At 52.3% G+C, this 20889-nt stretch overlaps 2 protein-coding genes and 1 non-coding gene across 9 annotated transcripts in view; all 3 read left to right on the forward strand.

Moving 5' to 3' along the window:
* Positions 1-14409, forward strand: part of GLYR1 (glyoxylate reductase 1 homolog) — a 32622-nt gene extending 18213 nt beyond the window's left edge. For 3 of the 7 annotated variants that reach the window (XM_043455922.1, XM_043455927.1, XM_043455929.1), the window contains 7 exons: positions 1039-1138; positions 6173-6283; positions 6960-7061; positions 7762-7924; positions 8242-8421; positions 9033-9157; positions 12283-14409. In XM_043455922.1, coding sequence (XP_043311857.1) covers positions 1039-1138; positions 6173-6283; positions 6960-7061; positions 7762-7924; positions 8242-8421; positions 9033-9157; positions 12283-12357 — 856 coding nt within the window. In that variant the 3' untranslated portion in view covers positions 12358-14409. The remainder of the gene's footprint in view (positions 1-1038; positions 1139-6172; positions 6284-6959; positions 7062-7761; positions 7925-8241; positions 8422-9032; positions 9158-12282) is intronic. The other 4 variants (XM_043455924.1, XM_043455928.1, XM_043455923.1 and 1 more) reach the window with 3 other exon arrangements.
* ROGDI (rogdi atypical leucine zipper) lies at positions 14409-20809 on the forward strand. The gene is made up of 11 exons (XM_043455930.1): positions 14409-14909; positions 14989-15060; positions 15767-15849; positions 16094-16148; positions 16833-16913; positions 17556-17651; positions 19051-19149; positions 19498-19611; positions 19689-19738; positions 19840-19966; positions 20270-20809. The coding sequence occupies exons 1-11, from the start codon at positions 14865-14867 to the stop codon at positions 20309-20311; spliced, it is 864 nt and encodes a 287-aa protein (XP_043311865.1). The 5' UTR covers positions 14409-14864; the 3' UTR covers positions 20312-20809.
* On the forward strand, positions 17929-18035 carry LOC122433694. The gene has a single exon (XR_006267176.1). It is a non-coding gene; the product is annotated as a U6 spliceosomal RNA (small nuclear RNA).
* Positions 20810-20889: the final 80 nt, after the last annotated feature.

Here is a 20889-nt window from a genome sequence, read left to right on the forward strand (position 1 = left end):
ACAACGTTAGCACTGAGAGAGAGACAAGCTGGAAATGAGACCATGAGGTAGTAAATGAAGAAAGAGGCGAAGAAAAAGAGAAAGAGGCGTTGTTTAGCCATGTCTCGTGCAAGGAGAGATAAAGAATTGTAGGAACCAAGAAGAGACATTTGAGCAAGATAAAATCATCCATTGAACCATGTGGCAGTTACAAGCCCCAAGTTCTGGGGCTGCAGGAAGGAGCAAGCGAGCTGTAGCAAGTGCAGGTAAGCAGCACGTACTGACCACCTGCGTTTTAGTCACAGAAGGAGCGTGATGGGCCTGCAGTTAAGCAGGCGTGGGGGAGCAGAGGAGGAGGGGCCCAGAGGGAGCAATACGGGGGAAAGAGAGATTCAGGGGAAGACTCCACGCAATGGGGAAGATGGACTCCACAGAGCAGGCGAGGCTTTGAAGAAGCGTGGCGAAGCCCATCCCTGCTGACTGCATGAAGAGGGCAGAGGTGGTGCAGAGCGTGAAGCCAGGAGGGGGAGGTGAGCACCAGGACCTGGGCTTGTGCAGGCGAGGACGGTGGGGGCTCCGCACGTGTGGCGCCTGTTACGTGTCATGGATCCCAGGGTGCTCGAAGTTGGCCCCTCAAGGCCTTGCACCTGAGGTGGCTGGCGAGGAACTGTTGCATGCGCTGAAGATAAATGTCTGCTTTCTCACTGCAGTGGAGTTGTACGCTCAGCCCCTCCATCAAAGCAACAAGGAAATGGTTGGGAAGATTTGCTGTAACCTGTATGAGTCATACTTCTTGCAGTGGCAGTTGAGGGTTTAGAAATGCCTGTGTAAACTTAGAAGCACTTTTGAACAGGGGCGGAGTGAGAAAAGTGCGCTGTGCCAGCACTCCCGCTGGCTCTGCGGTTGTGGTATCAGACACTGCTCTGCAGTGTGCGTGATGGACTGAGGAGAGGTTCCCCAGGTTTAAGAGGAACAGAGCGAGGGTAGTACTGAGAATCCCACCCTGTCCTCCCCTCCACCCCATCCCCCACTCTGAACTGACCAGTCTCTCTTTTCTAGGATAGGATTTTTGGGCCTTGGCCTCATGGGAAGTGGCATCGTCTCCAACTTGCTAAAAATGGGTCACACGGTGACGGTCTGGAACCGGACTGCAGAGAAAGTAAGCATTCATGGTGGTGCTTCTTGGGTGGGTGGGATGGGACCTGAGGCCTTGGAGTTGGGGTAACTGAGGACAGGAGTCTCCCTGCTGTCTCTGCTCCACGTTCTGTGTGCCATGGAGTAGAAGCCAAGCTTCTAGTCCAGGCAGGGGAGGATGTAGGTAAGCCAGCATAGGATGCGATCATAAAAACTAAATATTGAAAATACCCAGGGGTATAAAATGAAATAGAAATTTACCCATCTCTGCCATTACCTGAAATAGGTAATAGAAGGTAATAGGGAAAAAAGCCCTGTCAGGTTTTTCCATGTGTGTGTGTGTGTGATGAATTCATTGATACGGAGAGTGTGCATCAGCGATCTGCTTCATCCGAGTCAGTGGCCAGGCTCTGTTGCGTTTGGATTCTGCTAACAGCCCTGTGCCACAGAACATTCTGCGGTGAAGGAGCGGTGCTGTGTCTGCGCTGGCCTCTGGGAGAGCCACTGACCACAGATGGCTCTGAAATACTGGGATTCATGGCTCATGGACTGAAGAATCGAATTTTAAGATTATTTCACTTAAGATTAAGCAGTGCTAGTGGCTACCATGTTGGACAGGACAGGTTCAGAAATTCTTAATCTAAGGTGGTCCGTGGCTTCACGGGGCCTGTGCCTGCCCTGAAATGGAATTCCAAGTCTTGTGTAATGGTCATGGCTCCCCTCAAGTTCTCATCCAGGAAAAGGTGAAGAACCATAATCTAAGTACCAGAAAAATAATGCACTGTGCTTGCCAGGGAGAGAGACCAAGAAGGAACCAGCCTCTTGAGGAACAAGGTGTGGCTGCACATGTGTCCATGAAGTGATGGGCGAGCATCCCATGTGTGCAACACGGGGAGAGCAGGAGTGCGGGGAGGTGGTAGAGCTGATGGGTTTGGAGTAACAAAAATGTTCCAGGCGAGGGAAGCAGTTCACTTGGTTGAAACAGCCCCGTTTCAAGAATAACAAGGAGCTCGTTGGAGAGGAGATGGAGCCTGGGAGAAAGGGCCCTGAAGGCTGTTCTAAGAGATGTGGGCCTCAAGTGCTGGGTGTGAGGTAGCCATTGCAGGACCTAGGTCAGGAGCGAAATCCCAGAGACCCTGTTGGCAGATATTTTGTGATTCACGGCCAGGGCAACCAGGAAATCTAGACACACATAGTTGAAGAACATTGGGAAGCTCCAAGTGTATGTTCCCATTTGATAGAAGTGCCTCTGGTCAGCCTGTTTCCTTGATTTGAAAGCCTGTTATAAACATGGCTATGCCTTTCAGATTAATTTATGAGAAGGCAGTACAGCAAAGCAGTCACGAATGTGGGTTTGGAATCAGTTGTTACCCTCTTTCTTCAAAAGAAAAAAACCAGAAGGAAACAAAATTTAATATTAATATAGATGTTTTTAGAAGTCTTAAAGAGTTACCAAAGAAAAAGATGAATAGGTTTTGGTACTACTTCCCACAACAACAAAAAAGAAAATTTGGAAAACAAGATTTTGGATTTTTAAAATTTTCCCACTACCCTAGCAGCTTCTGTGTTTTCCCATTGTGTGTGTGTGTGTGTGTGTGTGTGTTGAGGTACGGTTGATTTACAAAAGTGCATGAGTTCCAGGTGTGTGTGTGTGCGCGCGCGTGCGCATGTGTGTGTTGAGGTACGGTTGATTTACAGAAGTGCATTAATTCCAGGTGTGTGTGTGTGTGTGTGTGTGTAGGTACGGTTGATTTACAGAAGTGCATTAGTTCCAGGTGTGTGTGTGTGTGTGTGTGTGTGTGTGTAGGTACGGTTGATTTACAGAAGTGCATTAGTTCCAGGTGTGTGTGTGTGTGTGTGTGTGTGTGTGTGTGTGTTGAGGTACAGTTGATTTACAGAAGTGCATTAGTTCCAGGTGTGTGTGTGTGTGTGTGTGTGTGTGTGTGTGTGTGTGTGTGTTGAGGTCCGGTTGATTTACAGAAGTGTGTGTGTGTGTTGAGGTCCGGTTGATTTACAGAAGTGCATTAGTTCCAGGTGTGTGTGTGTGTGTGTTGAGGTCCGGTTGATTTACAGAAGTGCATTAGTTCCAGGTGTGTGTGTGTGTGTGTGTGTGTGTGTGTGTGTGTGTTGAGGTCCGGTTGATTTACAGAAGTGCATTAGTTCCAGGTGTGTGTGTGTGGGTGTGTGTGTGTGTGTGTGTATAAGTACGGTTGACGTACAGAAGTGCATTAGTTCCAGGTGTGTGTGTGTGTGTGTGTTTTGAAGTACGGTTGATTTACAGAAGTGCATGAGTTCCAGGTGTACAGCTCAGTGAGTCAGGATTTGTACAAGTTATGCAGCATTGAAAGCTATTATGAAATAATGACTGTTTTTCTGTGTTGCAGTATATATCCTCGTAGCTTATTTATTTTATACGTAGCAGCTTGTACTATCCCCTACTCCTGTCTTGCCTCTCCCTGATTCCCTTTCGTCACTGGTAACCACTAGTTTGTTCTAAGTCTGTTTCTTTTTCGTTATATTCATTCGTTCTACTTTTTAAGTTCCATATATAAATACTGGAGAAGGAAATGGCAACCCACTCCAGTATTCTTGCCTGGAGAATTCTATGGACCAGGGAGCCTGGTGGGCTACAGTCCATGGGGTCTCAAAGAGTCGGCCACAACTGAGCAGGTAACACACACACACACAAGTGCAGGTGTAGAGTATTTGTCTGTCTCTGTCTGACTTATTTCACTAAGCACGATAGTATTCTCTAGGTCCATCCATAGTGTTGCACATGGCAGAACTTCTTTTTTTTAATGGCTTAATAATATTCCTATATTCCATAGTATGAATGTATGTTCATCCATTCATCTCTTGATGGGCACTTGGGTTGCTTCCATATTTTGGCTTTTGTAGTGCTGCTTTGAACATGTGGAGGACATGCAAATTAATGTTTTTATTTTCTTCAGATATAAAACCAGGAGTGGAATTTCTTATTAAACAGTTTAATAATGATATAAAGATTTTTAAATAGGTCACAAGGAGACAATCAACAAAGGTATTAGATATTTTGTACTTAGAAATAATCAAAATGTATCACACAAAGAAGTTGCTATTTTTGACTTGTTAAATCAAGTAGGACAAAAAGTTAATGTATTTATGGATACTGTGCTGTTTTTAAATAATGTATTCTATGCTGCTGATATGATAAAACCATTTTCAGAGCCTGTTTTTTACCCTCAGTTCAGTTCAGTTGCTCAGTCATGTCCAACTCTTTGCAACCCTGTGGACTGCAGCACACCAGGCCTCCCTGTCCATCACCAACTCCCAGAGTTGGCTCAAGCTCATGTCCATTGAGTCGGTGATGCCACCCAACCATCTCATCCTCTGTCATACCCTTCTCCTCCTGCCTTCAGTCTTTCCCAGCATCAGGGTCTTTTCCAATGATTCTTTTCTTCACATCAGGTGGTCAAAGTATTGGAGCTTCAGCTTCAGCATCAGTCCTTCCAAAGAATATTCAGGACTGGTTTCCTTTAGGATGAACTTGCTGGATCACCTTGCAGTCCAAGGGACTCTCAAGAGTCTTCTCCAACACCACAGTTCAAAAGCATCAATTCTTCGGGGCTCAGCTTTCTTTATAGTCCAACTCTTACATCCATACATGACTACTGGAAAAACCATAGCTTTGACTGGACAGACCTTTGGCAGCAAAGTAATGTCTCTGCTTTTTAATAATGCTGTCTAGGTTGGTCATAGCTTTTCTTTCAAGGAGCAAGTGTCTTTTAATTTCATGGCTGCAATCACCATCTGCAGTGATTTTGGAGCCCAAGAAAATAAAGTCTGTCACTGTTTCCATTGTTTCCCCATCTATTTGCCATGAAGTGATGGGACCGGATGCCATGATCTTAGTTTTTTGAATGTTGAGTTTCAAGCCAGCTTTTTCACTCTCCTCTTTCATTTTCATCAAGAGGCTCTTCAGTTCCTCTTCGCTTTCTGCCATAAGGGTGGTGTCATTTGCATATCTGAGGTTATTGATATTTCTCCTGGCAATCTTGATTCCAGATTGTGCTTCATCCTGCCTGGCATTTTGCATGATGTACTCTGCATAGAAGTTAAATAAGCTAGTTGACAATATACCACTTTGATGTACTCCTTTCATAATTTGGAACCAGTCTGTTGTTCCATGTCCAGTTCTAACTGTTGCTTTTTGACCTACAAGAAGAAGTTTTACCTTTCTTGTTGTTTTAGTCATTAAGTTATGCCCCACTCTTTTGCAAAACTATGGACTAGAGCCCACCAGGCTCTTCCATCCATGGATTTTTCCAGGCAAGAGTTCTGGAGTGGGTTGCCTCTTCCTTCTCCAGGGGATCTTCCAGACCCAGGGATCGAACCTGCATCTCCTGCATTGGCAGGTGGATTCTTTAGCACTGAACCACCTGGGAAGTCCCTTACATGTATTTGTTGGGGTCATTTATAATTAGGCCAGGAGAGCCATTAGGTAAATTCAGATATGTCTCTCAGTGGGGCAAATTAGATACAAAATCATAGGTCCAAATTATTCTAAATACTTTTTTTAATGCCCATAGAACAAGGAAATAGACCAAAATGTTAATGATATATTTTGTTATGAGATATTTCAGGTGATTTTAACTTTTTAAAAAAGAAGAGTTAGTGCTTTTTGCCCCCCCACCCAGAAGCAATTCAGTAGGAAGTGGCAGCCTGTTGGCCCCAGCCCTGCTTCCCCGGCTCACACAGCACTGGGCGGATTTTGCCACAGCCGAGACAGCCACAGAGAGCTGTGGACAAGTATTGTTCACATGCTGTTCTTGCTTCAGGAAGCCTCCAGCAGACACTTGTTTTGTGCTTCCTGTGGAGCAGAATGTGGAACACGCATCCTTGGCACCACGTTTGCAGAGACACAGGCTGTCCTTAAGGGGCTCCCGTCCACTTCCCCTCGAGCAGTCAGACCGCCTGCCTTGGGAGGCCACGCGGGAGCATGGGCGCTGCGTCTCTGGCCCGGCTAGTCTGTGTTCTGTGCACTGCCTGCAGCTCACATTGGGATCTGTGACTTTTGCAGTGTGATTTGTTCATCCAGGAGGGGGCCCGCCTAGGAAGAACCCCCGCTGAAGTCGTTTCAACTTGTGACATCACCTTTGCCTGCGTGTCGGACCCAAAGGCAGCCAAGGACGTAAGGATCCCTCCCTCCCCTCAGCGTCTCAGTTTGTGGCCGGGAACGCTGGCCGGCCTCCTCCCCTTGTCCCCTGCACACCGAGTGAGTGTCTGCATGTGGGGGGTTGGGTGTCCTATTTGGGGGCCATCTCCCATTGTGAAGGGTGTTTGCATAGACTGAACACAAGACTTCCTTTAATTCAGAACAAAGAATGAAACTGACTGGGGTCCCTGAGGTCTGTGCTGAAATGGTTCCTGACAAGCTCATGTGTTCCTGGTGAGCTGGAAGCTTTGGGGCTGAGTGTGCCTTTGGTCCATGTGCCAAGTTCCTATATTTAGCTATCACTGTATTTGTATGCTTTAAAAGTTCAAGTGCAGTCGTTATCTTGTTGGACTCGTGACTAAACTAATCCAGGTAAATCCAAAGAAGCCAAAAAATAAATACTGACCTTTCATCTTTTCAGTGGGAGGCTTTTAATAAAAAGAGAAACACATATATTCTTTTTGAAGGTAAATGGGAACATAACATAAATTCTTCTCTTTCCCTTGCTTATTTACATACTCTTCTTTTTTGAGCTTTAATAATTAGCTTCTGTTTGGGAAATGAGCCAAAAAAATCAGCAGGACATTGACCTTAGGTCTGAGGGTCTCCGGCTGGGAGCCTGGGCTATTGCTTCTCCCTTGTGTCCCCACAGCTGGTGCTGGGCCCCAGTGGCGTGCTTCAGGGGATCCGCCCCGGGAAGTGCTACGTGGACATGTCAACGGTGGATGCTGACACAGTCACCGAGCTGGCCCAGGTAGCAGCCTCGTTCAGGCTGGCCCTCCAGCGTCCTTTCAGTTGGAGCCCAAGAGCCAGGCTCACCGCACCCTAGTGCGGGCCACATGGTTACTGCAGAGCCACAGCAGAGACTGGGACTCTAGCCTGTTTTCACTCTCTGCCTTCAAGTCTACAGCTAGTCTGCGTGGCTGAGAGAGACGTGCTGCTTAGCTGGGAGAGGCGTCAGGTCCCGTGGCCGCCAGCCTCTCGGTTGGAAGCAGTCCAAGCTGCCAGCAGGGTCTTTGTGGTTTAAGCTTTGAGCTTTCTGCAGTTGATACTAGCAGAATATTCCCCCCCCACCCAAGCCTCTGGGCCAAGGTGAGGAGGTGGTGACTTGTGGCCCATGTGTGTTCAAAGGGTGGCTGAAATCAAAGAAGGGCAGTGTCTGTCCTAGAAAGTGTGGTCAGCCAAGCCATAGGTGTGGTTGTGTTGATGATATCTTTGTAATGGGAGCCTCTGAGGACCCCCAGCTCCTCGCTGTCTCCGGCATGGGATTCGGGCATCTGGTGGAGGACAGTCTGCTGGCCCTCCCCCAGCGTCAGCCCAGCACCTTGGTACATGGGTCTGCTCTGGGGCTCAGCGTGGAGGGCCTAGTGCTCCAGCCCCTGTGTGCTCCTTGCTTCCTGCCCAAGACCCTTGTGAGAGGCACAGCCTCCAGAAGCTGTGACTTTCCTTTCCAGGTGATTGTGTCCAGGGGGGGCCGCTTTCTGGAAGCCCCGGTCTCAGGGAATCAGCAGCTGTCTAATGATGGGATGTTGGTGATCTTAGCGGCCGGAGACAGGGGCTTGTATGAGGACTGCAGCAGCTGCTTCCAGGCAATGGGGAAGACCTCCTTCTTTCTAGGTAACACGCCTGCCCACCTGTCGGGCCACTGCAGGCCTGGAGGCTGGGTGGGCCACATCCCCTCTAGAGCACCCTGAGGACAGCGTCAGTCCCGCACGGCCTCTCTGCCTGGGGCCCCCGTGGGAAGGTTTCTTTGACTTGCACAGTCAGTGCCTGCAAGGAGGAAGAGCCAGAAGGGTCAGAGCCAGTTCTGTCAGGGGCAGGTGAATGGGGCCTCCCCTGGGTGTAGAGGTGGGTCCGAGCAGGGGTGAGGGTGGGCAGAAAGTCCCTCCCCGTGGGATTCCTGGGATGTGACCGCAGTTCTTTGCCGTGGGCAGGTGAGGTTGGCAACGCAGCTAAGATGATGCTGATTGTGAACATGGTCCAGGGGAGCTTCATGGCCACCATTGCAGAGGGGCTCACCCTGGCCCAAGTGACAGGCCAGTCCCAGCAGACACTCTTGGACATCCTCAATCAGGGACAGTTGGCCAGCATCTTCCTGGACCAGAAGTGCCAAAGTAAGTTGCCTTTGATCACTCTTGTTGCGTTTTAGTTTTGGTTCTAGCTGGGGAGCTGGGTCCGGCAGCCATCACAGAACAGTCTCTTCTTTGGGAGCTCCTTCTGTGTGAATGACACATCCTGTCCAGTCAGTCTGGCCCCCAATCAAAGTGAAGTGAAAGTCGCTCAGTCGGGTCTGACTCTTTGCGACCTCATGGACTATACAGTCTATGGAATTCTCCCTGCCAGAATACTGGGGTGAGTAGCCTTTCCTTTATCCAGGGGATCTTCCCAACCCAGGGATCAAACCCAGGTCTCCCTCATTGCAGGTGAATTCTTTACCAGTTGAGCCACAAGGGAAGCCCAAGAATACTGGAGTGGGTAGTCTATCCTTTCTCCAGCGGATCTTCCTGACCCAGGAATTGAACCGGGGTCTCCTGCGTTGCAGGCAGATTCTTTACCAGCTGAGCTCTGAGGGAAGCCCCGTAGGATTTGGGGGTGCAGGCTGGGAACTTGTCTCTTGGGTGTCTGAGGAGGAGGAAATGCTAGGTGTTGAGTCCTGACAGTGCTCCAGATGCTTTCTTATTAAGGATCCTTTTAATTCTTCCGGTGAATGCCTTTCCCTCCTCAGATATCCTGCAAGGAAACTTTAAGCCCGATTTCTACCTGAAATACATTCAGAAGGATCTCCGTTTAGCCATTGCGCTAGGTGATGCCGTCAACCATCCGACCCCCATGGCAGCTGCAGCCAATGAGGTAACTGCAGGAGACTGTGGGTGGGGCCGGCAAACTTCCCTTGTTTCCCTTGCATTGCCCCCTCTGCCAACTTTGCCTTGGCTTGGCTGTGTCTGACCTCTCCAGGGGGAGTCTTAGATTGTTGATTTTAGGCTTTCCTTTTCTAAAGTTGTATGTGTCCTCCAATCCATGCTGACTTCACTGGGAATTCTTTGACCTGTGGATTACTTAAAAGTGTGTCAAATATGAGTAAAAACCCTAAAGGGTTTCCTAGATATCGAATCGTTATTGATTTCTAATGTATCTTTGTGGTCAAAAAATACATTCCATGTGGCTTTTAACTCTTTGCATCGATTCAGACTTGTTTTGTGGCCCAGCAGATGGTCTGTCTTGGTAGGTGTGCCATTTTCACTTAGGAAGACTGTGTGTTCTGCATATATCAGTTAGGTCGAGATAGTTGGTAGTATTTTTTCAGATCATCATTACTGACCTTTTTCTCCAGTTCTTTTAATTGCCAAGAAAGGGATGTTAAAATCTCCAGCTATCATTGTGGGATTATCTGTTTCCCCTTTAATTTTGTCCATTTCGCTTAATATCTTTGGAAGTTTTTGTTATTGGGCTCTTAGCCGTTTATGATTGTACTGTCTTCCTGATGAATTTTCCCTTTTGTTATTAAGAAGTGTCCATCTTGATCTTTGTCTTGACGTCTGTTGTCAGACTTTCATGTGGCCACTGTAGCTTTCTCAGGTTTACAGTTTGCGTGTGTTATATCTTTTATTTCAATCTGATAGAAGTATAATCTTTTAGAAAAACAGCTGAGCAATAGTTATCTTTGAATTGCAGTAAGAACCACATTTTGTGAAACACATACATATATAAATTATGTAGATTCATTGTAGAAGCTTTTCTCTTCCAAGTGCTATAAGCTGTATGCATTTTTATCCAAGTTAAATAGAGGTCCCTAGTGGCTTTTCCTGTAGAGGCAAAGAAATACAGATACACAGTACTGGGGAGTTCCCTGAGGGTCCAGTGGTTAGGACTCTGTGCTCCCACTGGTGGGGGCCTCGGTTTGATCCCTGGTTGGGGGACTAAGGTCCCACAAGCTGAGCAGTACAGCCAAAAATCAGTAAAAAACATACAGTACTGTTCTCTTTAAACCTGCCTTTTCATAGTTGATCATCTTCTGTCCTTGACCTCTATGTCTCTCTCTTCCTTGTCTGTCTGAACATCTCAGAGCACTCATTTCAATCTTCCAGGCTGCAGTACCATTTCTGGCTCCTCCTGTCTTACCTCAGGTTCCCTCTTGGCAGTGAAGCTCCTGGCTGCTGTGCAGCTTTTTGGTGATGAGTCTGTCTGTAACTGGTTGCTTCTGAAGGGTTCTGTGGTGTCTGTGTTGGGAGCACTGCTCTTTGAGGTGATTTCTGCTTGCCCCTCCCTGACTACAGGGTTCGTGGACTTGGAGACAGACATTTTGGTTCATTTCTCAGTGGAGCATGGTGGTTCCTGGTTGTGAGTTTAGGTTCTCCGTTCTTTGGAGTTCAGGATCTTAAGGCCAAGTTGTCCATTAACATTTAGACTTTGTCTTGAAGTCTGTTGGTGTGTGGTTGAATTTGGAGCTACTGTTTTATCATTTGATTGCCATTTGTCCCCCTGGCTTTTGTCTGTCTCTTTCTCCTTTCTTTTGGAACATCTGAATTGTTTTTTAGGATCCCATTTTTTATCTATTGGCTTTTTTTTTTTCTATTGGCTTTAACAAGTGCATCATCTTTATTTTGTCTTTTCTCTCGGGATTACTGTATGCATCTTAACTTCACATCCTAGATTGGCCCTCTACGTGAAATGTGTATCCATTTACCACTTCCTCCCTCTCATCCTTGGAAGCATTTTTCCTGGCCTGGGCACCGCTGACACTTGCTGTGGGAGCTGTCCAGTGCATTGCAGCATCCCTGTCCTCTACCCCCTGGATGTGATTGCACCACCTCGGTTGATAGGAGATGTCTCCAGACACTACCAAATGTCGCTCCAGGTGGGGAGCAAAAGGACCCCAGGCTGAGAACCCTTGCTTTAGTGTACAAATGTCCTATGTGTTATGTTTGCTTTTATTTTAAGCCCACCATTGTTGGAGTGTCTCGCTTTAGTAGTCATATGAATTCTAAAGATATTCAGAGAAAAGTTCCAGTTCTTTCCTTTCCTTTCTGAAGAGTTGAATTTCTCTCTGGTATTGTTTTTCGTGCAGCTGGAAGAACTTGCTTTAGCATTTCCTGAACGCAGGTCTGCTGGCAACAATTAGTTCTCTTTTATCTGAAAAAGGTCTTTATTTAGCCTTTGTTCTGAGTTCACAGCTATACCCGAGCTGTAATGGACATCAATCATGATGGCTCCAACCGAACTATGTTTAAAAATAGAAAAAAAATACACCTGTGTCCAGCTGCATTTTTTCAACATGACTGGACATTGTCCTGCCCTCATTGAACGATGGCTTTTTTAAGTTCTCTCACACTCTTTCATATTCACCTGGTACCTTTGGGGTGGCTGTTAATTGCCAAGGACCATTCTAGGCTCTGGGGACACAGTGCAGCCCCTTCTCTTCCTTGTAGAGGTTACATTCTAATGGAAGGAGACACAAGGTGAGCACATGAATGTTTCAACAAGGAAGGATTGCAGAAGGTTAGAATTGTGAATAGAATGGAACAGAGTAAAGGGATGGAGGTGGCCGGGTAAAGTGGCACAGCTGGTGCTTCAGATGGATGGCGGGGAAGGACCTGGAGCTGATGGGGCAGGACAGGGGCAGCAGCCCAAAGAGAACGGGGCAGGCCTCGGAGCGTCTTCAGATGGAAGGGGTGTGATTGTAACTTACTAACCAGTGTTGAGCCCTGCCTCCGAGCACTGTCCATCCCTCAGTCCATTTAACCTTCACAGTAACCCTGTTACCCTCCCCATGAAATCAAGAAGCAATGCTGGAGGCACAGAGAAACTGAGGTACTTAGTCCAGGGTCAGGCCAGATGTGGGAGATCCAGGAGTCACACCCAGGCAGCCTGGGCTGCAGAACCTACCCACCTAACCACACCTAGAAGCCCTCTAGGAAGCAGGTCTGTCTGTAAGTCAGCTCTGTGGCCAGACTAAGCTTGTGTTGTTTTTTTTCCAGGTGTACAAAAGAGCCAAGGCACTGGACCAGTCTGACAATGACATGTCTGCCGTGTACCGAGCCTATATACACTAAGTCCTTGACCCCACCCCACCCCCATCTACCCTCTGAACCCCTCTTCCTCACATGGAGTTGGGGTCCTGGGACTAACTCTGGACCAGTCCACCTGTCTCCATCTCCTTTTATACAGACTTTGAGACTTGCCATGAGCACAGCACACAGCATCGCTCCTCGCCTGGAGGTCCTGGAGAGAGGAGGGGTGTCAGCAGGAGTGGCCTGTGGGAAGGCTCTTGAGCTGGGCACTGGCCATGGACTCGGTGGCTGTGTGTTCTCACACACACACACCCTCTACACACACACACCACACACTGGCTCTTGCCCCAGGATAGAAGCTGCCCAGAAACTGCTGCCTGGCTTTTTTGTTTTCCCTTCTTCCGAGCTGTCTTATCTCAGACCCTTCCAGTTGAGGAACTCGAGTCAGCAGTGAGAACTGGAAGCTTTCCCACTGCTTCCCTCAGAGCGAAGAGGCTGTGGTTCTGTCCACTGTCCCCCACTGGATTCCACACGGAGAGAGGCTCTAGGCTACGATGAGCCAGCAAGACTCTTAAGCAGAGGGTCGCATGGCCCCTCCAACCTCAGGTGACCCGCTGATGAGGATTGTCATGTTTAAGCTACCAGTGTGCAACCAACTCTCCATAAATGCCTTTGTGAGCTGAGAAGAGATGGACACAGTCAAGCAAAGACAGAGCTCTGGCTTTCCAGGGAAAGCGACACACAGCCCACCCTAGGCAGATCTCCTGGAAGCCCGCTCTCCTCAGTGCTTCTGCGTACCTGTCGCAGAAGTCTCTGTCACTGTGGAGCCTGAGGGGCTGATCTGACTTCCTCACCAGGCTGCTGTAGTATTGGATTTGCATTCCAGCCCTTGGGAAGCGGTCCTGAGGGCACCCACTGAGGAGTGAATGGGGGAAGAGGGTTCCTTCCTGTTTCCGTTATGCTGTAGACCTTCCACCTGGTTCTGGAGAGCCGCTGTGACCCAGGTCCCCTCACAGCAGTCCCCCTTCTCCAGCCCGTCTCTGCGCAAGTCCTCTGTGCCCTCCCCTCTCCATCCGCCTCCCGCCCCCCTTTCCTCCATGGAGACAGTATTTCATTCTGTCCGTTCCTCCTTTGGCCCATACCCAGCCTGACCAATGACGACTATTTCTTAGGCTCAGCTCTTGAAACAGGAATGAGTGTCTTCACTTAAGCCAGCAGCTTGGTCTTCGGTGCTTTCAGGGCCCTGGGGTCTGTAAGGAGAGAAGAGGAGATCTAGGCTTGACGTTACCAGAGCTCACTGACCCTCAGAGGTGGATCTAAGCATTTCTCCTTGGATAGGGGACCAGAGGGGCTTGGAACGTGGCATGAGAACAAGGAGAAGTCCCCTAAAGGATGTCAGTGTTCTGTCCCCCTGCTTGGGTTGGATTCTCCGAAGTCAGGCTGTGCGGAAGGTCGGCGTTTGCAGTGAACACAGTGATAAACACAGTTAGAGGTGGCCACGCTGCTGTGTGCCCCTCCGCCTCGCAGCTGTGGCCCTTTTCCACTGATCGGAACCCAGGATGGGGGATCTCAGAAAACATGGGGGGGAGGGCGGGGGAGAGGCCTGTGGTTTTTGACACAGTTGTTCATTTCACTGGGATTTTGAATTCTTTTCTGTCTGAACACAAAGCCTGTCCTAGTCCTAGGGGGACACTGGGGGGTGGGGGTGAGGGGAAGATGCTGTAATGAAACTGGTTAGTCAGTGTTGTCTTAATATTGTTGACAATTCTGTAAAGTTCCTTTTTATGAATATTTCTGTTTAAGCTATTTCACCTTTGTTTTGAAATCCTTCCCTCTTACGGAGAAAATGTGACACTTGTGAAAAAGCTTGTAAGAAAGCCCCTCCTCCACCCCCCCTTTTTTTTCCTTTAAACCTTTAAATGACAAATCTTCTAGGTAATTAAGGTTGTGAATTTTTATTTTTGCTTTGTTTTTAATGAACATTTGTCTTTCAGAATAGGATTGTGTGATAATGTTTAAATGGCAAAAACATGATTTTGTGCAATTAACAAAAAGCTACTGCAAGCAAAATAAAAGCGTTTCTTGGTAACACAACTGACTGGTGGGGTGGTCTGCTCCCGGACACCAAGCACCACGCGGGAGGCAGGGGTTTTCCCTCCGGGATCAACGGAGCTAGGAGGCGAGACCGGGCGGGAACAGGCTGCCCCGGCGGCCAGTCGCCGGGTGCGGCGAGAGCTAGCCATACCGCCGGCCAATCGCCGAGCGCGCGCAGTACAGGGCGTCCTATCAGAGCCGACGAGGGGCGGGATGAGCGAGCGCCGCGCCCCGGCGGGTGAACCGCTGCGGTTGCTGCAGCCCGAGCGCGCAGCACTGGAGCCTGGCGCGGGCGGTGTCCTGGGCGAGCCGGCGGGGGCAGGTCCGCGGCGCTCGCTGCGTTGCGAGCTGGGGGCGTGGCGGGCGCCCGCGCAGCCAATCGGCAGCGAGGGTGGGCCCGGGCGCCGCCGGCTGACCGCGGACCCGCGACGGTCGCTGGGCAGCGAGCGGCGACGATGGCGACCGTGATGGCAGCGACGGCGGCGGAGCGGGCGGTGCTGGTGAGGCGCGCGGGCCGGGCCGGGCCGGGCGGGAGGCGGCCGCGGGCCGGGGCGGCTGACAGCGGGCCTGTCCCCGCAGGAGGAGGAGTTTCGCTGGCTGTTACACGACGAGGTGCACGCCGTGCTGAGGCAACTGCAGGACATCCTCAAGGTAACCTCGAGGACCTGTGCGGGCGCCCACCCTCCCCACCCGCCCCCAGCGCGGCTTCCTCCTCGGCGTCCCGCGGCTGCTGCGTACCCGACGCGCGGTGTTCAGACCAGGCCCTGCCCTCAGGCCCCGGACTCAGTCCTAGGACATGAAAAGCGTCTAACCCGGGGCGCCAGCAGATAATTACCCAGTTCCGCAAGCCGTCCTGCCAGGGCTGCGGGCCTGGATTGAGCCCCGGGGTCCGGGAAGCTACCCTTTGAAATTGACATTTAACTTCCTATCTGAAGGACCCAGCATTTTGACCTCAGCCAAGTCCTCGATCTCTCTGGGCCTCCCCTTTGCAAAAAGGAGATAGCAGTACCGCCCTCAGGGCTGTTGTGAAGATTAAAAAAAAACAACCAATGGAAATACAAAAAAATGTCCAGGCGGTGACTGATAAGGCCGGAATTACCGGTTGCCATGACTACTGTCTTCCCAGACTTTGCTCCCCACTTCCAAGCTCGTCAACAAAACGGGGAGGGTGTCTCTGGGTCCTCTATCCTGTATGGGACACGTGGTAGGCCCCCAGGGAATGTGGAAGGAGCAGGTATGGGTTCAGGTAGGACCTGAAACTGGCCGTGGGGGTGGGGCCCTGGGAGCGGGGCTTATGGAGAAGGGGCTTGGCTGGAGTGGGTGAACTTTATTTACCCCACTCCCCTTTGCCCCCCAGGAAGCCTCACTCCGCTTCACTCTGCCAGGCCCAGGCACCGAGGGGCCCACAAAGCAGGAGAACTTCGTCTTGGGCAGCTGTGGGTGAGCCTGGGCTGGGTGGAAACTGGGGTGGGGTTGGGGGGTGGACTTCTGGGAGGAGGGACCCTTGGGGATACCCTCCAGGACTGGTGGTGTGGCCACGGCCCTGCCCTGCAGACTGACTCCAACTCCAGCGTCCAGAGGGTGTGCAGTGGGACAGGCTAGACTATCCTGTGACAGCCGCTGGGAGGCTGGGGTGGTGGGAGGGGGCAGCTGCAGGTGCTGCTCTGACCCCCACGTGTTGTAGCACAGACCAGGTGAAGGGCGTGCTGACTCTGCAGGGAGACGCACTGAGCCAGGCGGTGAGTCCCCCAGCCCCTGGCCTCCTCCCATGCCGCCACAGCAGCCAGTGGGCAAGAGTCGGGGGGTGGGGGGCTTCCTGCTTTAGCTCAGCTCTGCCACCCGCTAGCCATGTGACTCTGGACAGGATCCTTGACCTCTCTGGGCCTCGGTTTCCTTGTTTGAAAATGGCAACAACCCCCATAACCTGATAGGTGTGTGACTCCATTGAGAGGTGCAGCAAGTTGGGGGGCCGGGGGGCGGTGGGTGGTGCTTTGCACACAGCACTACCTATAGGCTGGCCCCAGACCAACATCTTAACTCTTTCTGCCCTTGATCCTGTAGCAGGTGCCAAGGCCTGGGGGAAGGTCCCCCTCCTCCTCGGGAGGGCGTTCCATCCCTTGGCACCTGCAAATGTCCTCCATCTGCCCATAACCACACACCTCCTCCCTCCCAGCAGAAGCCACCTTCCCCTTTCGTGGCTCTTTTCCCTTTCATTTCTTTGTGGTTCCTCTTGGGCCTGAGTTCCTGTTTCCTGTTCCCTGTTGGCCCCCGCCCAAATGGCCATGTTCTTACCCCTCTCCCACATGGAGTGGCCAGGGCCTGAGCCACCACACACTCTGTTTCTGCCCCCGTCTCAAGGGCTCAGAGTGGCCGGCAGCAGGAGGGCATCCTTCTGCCTGGCTTAGCCCACCCTTGCCTGTCAGGACGTGAACCTGAAGATGCCCAGGAACAACCAGCTGCTGCACTTTGCCTTCCGGGAGGACAAGCAGTGGAAACTGCAGCAGGTAACTGGGCCCTTCCACGGCCGGGGCCCAGGGCACAAGGGCAGGCAGGAACAGGCCCTTGGAGCGCTGAGGCCTCCAGGGCTGGCCGCTGTGGGGCCTTGCGGCTGCAGCGGACTTAAAAAGATATTTCCTAACAGCGCAGCTGGGGTGGGCAGTGCCTGGTCTCCTAGCCTGTCCTGTAATTGGGCCTGGCTTCTGCCGCCTCCCTCTCCCCTCTCACTGGCCATCAGCTGTTTCCACTTCACGGTCTTTGCTTGGACTTGTCCCTCTGCCTGGAGTCCACTCCCTCAGCTTTTGCCACCACACAAGCTTCCGTTTAAGAGTTGCCTTCCCTCGCCGCCACGCCCCCGCCCCCCATCACCTTGTTTCCTTGTGAAAGCTGAACAGGCTATTATCCTGTGCCTTTCCTCTGCTACCCTCTGTCCTCCTTTGGAAAGTGAGCTGCAAGGGACCGGGGAGCGAGGCTGCCTCACTGCACCAGCCAGGCCTGGCAGGCGGCACCCACCCCACCCCCACTAGGAAGATAGGCCCTCGGGGTGGGGATCCCTAGGCTGTGCCCCCAGAGACCATGGGTGATCTGAGGCTGGCACCTTTCCCTGCCGAGGCCCAGCCCACTGACCGCTCAGTGGGCCCTGCTTTTAGATCCAAGATGCCAGGAACCACGTGAGCCAAGCCATTTACCTCCTCGCCAACCGCGATGAGAGCTACCAGTTCAGGACGGGAGCAGAGGTCCTCAAGGTGAGCCGCCTCAGGAGTGGGAGAGCCCGGTTCCCTGACCACCGATCGGGCCCCTGGAGAGCTCTGCCCCCACCCTCAGGTGAAGCTGAGAGTCGACCCTTCTTCACCTCTTGGTGTACTCCATGTCCTTCCAGCCAGTTGAACAGCTCACAACCCAGGCCCCAGAAACAGATGTAGGTTCTGATCCCAGAGCCTGCACTCTGAGCCAGGCCACCTCAAATCCCTTACTCAGCCATTCCGTGCCTCAGTTCCCTCACCTGATAAAAGGTGGGGACAAGTGCTCGCTTCGGCAGCACATATACTAAAATTGGAACAATACAGAGAAGGTTAGCATGGCCTCTGCGCAAGGATGACACGCAAATTCTTGAAGCGTTCCATATTTTTAAAACCCACTGCAATGTTGTGAAGTAATTAGCCTCGAACTAATAAAAATAAATGAAAAAAAAAAATTCTAAAAAGGGGGGGACAAGCTGTCATGCCTGCCATTGTGACAACGCCGGTGACGTTACCTCTAGTAAGCACCCAGTCGACGGAAACTGCAGGTATTACTACCAGCAATAGAAAAGCTTCTATAATTAACAAAGTGAATCCACATGGTGTGAAGGGACAAGATGAGCTCAGGTTCCCTGAGTTCAGGCTTTAGCCCTGCCTCCAACTTGCTGTGTGTCCTCGGGTGATTTGCATGCCATCTCTGGGCCTGATATGAAAACTCGAAACCAGATGGGCCAAAGTCCCTCTCAGAACTGTGAGTGTCCTTTGGGGTATAATATGCAGCCCAGTAATTCTGCCTTTCCTGGGAGCCAGGTGACCCCAGCACCCACAGCAGCAGCTGGGTGAAGAGTTGGAAGCAGTGGGCACTGGGGCTCTGAGAGCTTTGCTCCCATGCAGAGGGAGGGGATGAGTCTCCAGAGGTTCCACCATTCCTCAGCCGTGCGGCCTTGGACCTATGGAGCCTCAGTTTCCTTCCTCACCTGTGAAAACAGGGCTCCTGTCCACCTTAAGGCCTCAACTCAGCCATCCCAGTGCCTCCTCAAGAAAACCCTCCCTGACCCCTTACACCCAAGCTGAGTTAGGGTCCATCCTAAGCTCCTTCATTGACTGAACCCTCATCCTCAAAGCCCTTGGCCCCCTGGGACTGACTTCCGGGCTCCTCCACCCCAATTGGACCAGGACCCCGGATCCCAGATGGTAGAACCTTCTGGATGGGTGGTCAGCAGCACAGATGTCCTGCCCCCATCCCCAGCTGGAGCCCGATCACCCGCATCTTTAGCAAGCCCCGTGCTGCAGGGGTTCCGGGCCCGAGTCTGTGACCCCCAGGGAAGGAATTGGGAGCTCCCATAACTTGGTTCCTCCTGATGGGGCTGCCCTAGCAGCCGCTGTGACCAGCTCTCCTCCCCAGCTGATGGATGCCGTGATGCTGCAGCTGACCAGAGCCCGCAACCGGCTCACCACTCCCGCCACCCTCACTCTGCCTGAGATTGCTGCCAGCGGCCTCACGGTCAGTGCCTCAGGCCCACGCCTGCTCCAGGAGAGGCGGGAAGGACACAGGTGCCAGGGCGTCCTGCAAGCCCCAGATTGTTGACAGAGTTCTCTGTATGGTTTTCTTTGATTGGGTCTTTGGCTTCCATTCTGAATCCCCAAAATATATCTCCCCCCTCCCCTCGGATCCGGGTCACTGGTTTCCAAGCCCAGTGGTGCAGGAAGCTACCTGGGGCACCTGGCAAGAATCAGAAGGCCCCAGTCCACGGGATGGGGACTGGGATTCCCCCACAGAGGTTGGAGGGGCGGGGGTGGGACGTGCCTGCTGGCCCTCATCCCCGCTGGATGCCCGGCCCTCCCCTCACAGAGGATGTTCGCCCCCACCCTGCCTTCTGACCTCCTGGTCAACGTCTACATCAACCTCAACAAGCTCTGCCTCACCGTGTACCAGCTGCATGCCCTGCAGCCCAATTCCACCAAGGTGAGCCCCCGCACCCAGCCTGCCCTCGCCCGCCCTGTGGTCCCAGGCCTGACCCCATCTGATGCTTTCTTGTCTAGAACTTCCGCCCAGCAGGAGGCGCCGTACTGCACAGCCCCGGGGCCATGTTGTAAGTATGCTACCTGAGAGGGGTCTCAGGAGCGCCCCCGCCCCTCCTAGGGTGGCCCTGGCCCTCTGGGCCGCCCTCAGGGCCGCTCTCGTCTCCCCCAGCGAGTGGGGCACGCAGCGCCTGGAGGTGAGCCACGTGCACAAGGTGGAGTCTGTGATCCCCTGGCTCAACGACGCCCTGGTCTTCTTCACCGTCTCCCTGCAGCTCTGCCAGCAGCTCAAGGATAAGGTGGGGGCATAGGGGTCAGGGCCGGGCTGGACCTCACTCAGAGGAGGCCGGCCAATCCACGGGCCACTCAGCCTCTTCTTTTGGGGTGGGGGCGGGGATGCCAAGGGCTCCTTGTGTGTCTCCAAAGCAGCCCCTGATCTTAAGATCTGTTACACTCTGCGCACACCAGTCGGGGGTGGGCCATGGTGTCACTCAGCAACACTGTCTTTTTCCGGCCTCTTGGCCCTTGGATGACAGAGGCTGCAGCAGGGCAGACCCCCTGGCCCCACCCCTCGTCACGTCTTCCATCTCCCTCCTCCCCAGATCTCCGTGTTCTCCAGCTACTGGAGCTGCAGGCCTTTCTGAACAGAGCGCCCAAGAGCCTGTCCCCAGGGAGTGGAGCCCAGGGCGTCCTTTCTCCCTACACACCCTCCCAACCCCAGAGTGCCGTCCAGGGCTGAGCACTGCAGGCTATTTATTTCCCCCTTCACCCTACCCTGCCTGTCACCCCTGCACAGACGGGCTGGAACGTTGGATCCCCTGGGAGGAGGGGACACCGGTGGGCTTTTTGTTTTCGACGGGGGAGGTGAGGAGGCACACAGTGGCCTCCAGTCCACATCATGGCCTCCCGACAGGGCAGGAGCCTTTAGACTTGGGCTGGAGCCAGGCTCTCCTTCCTCCCCCTTCACCTCCTGCCTGGCCCCACCCCCAGGAGGGCGAGGGGTGGCCACACACCCCCTCCCGCTTGAACCTGAGGGCTGGGCGGGGAGGGAAGAAGGTCAGAAGCCCCCCCACCACGACTGCATTCACTCAGCAACCCTGGCGGGGTGTCCAAGAAATAAAGATTGTCCAACTTTGTCTGGAGCCCTTCTCTCTGTCCGTCCGGGTGGGGACCTGGCCAAGGGCCCCTGATAGTTAGGAGCCAGGCTGAGTACCCAGTGACT

This window comes from Cervus canadensis, chromosome 32 (genome assembly GCF_019320065.1).
Source record: "Cervus canadensis isolate Bull #8, Minnesota chromosome 32, ASM1932006v1, whole genome shotgun sequence".
Taxonomy (NCBI): domain Eukaryota; kingdom Metazoa; phylum Chordata; class Mammalia; order Artiodactyla; family Cervidae; genus Cervus; species Cervus canadensis.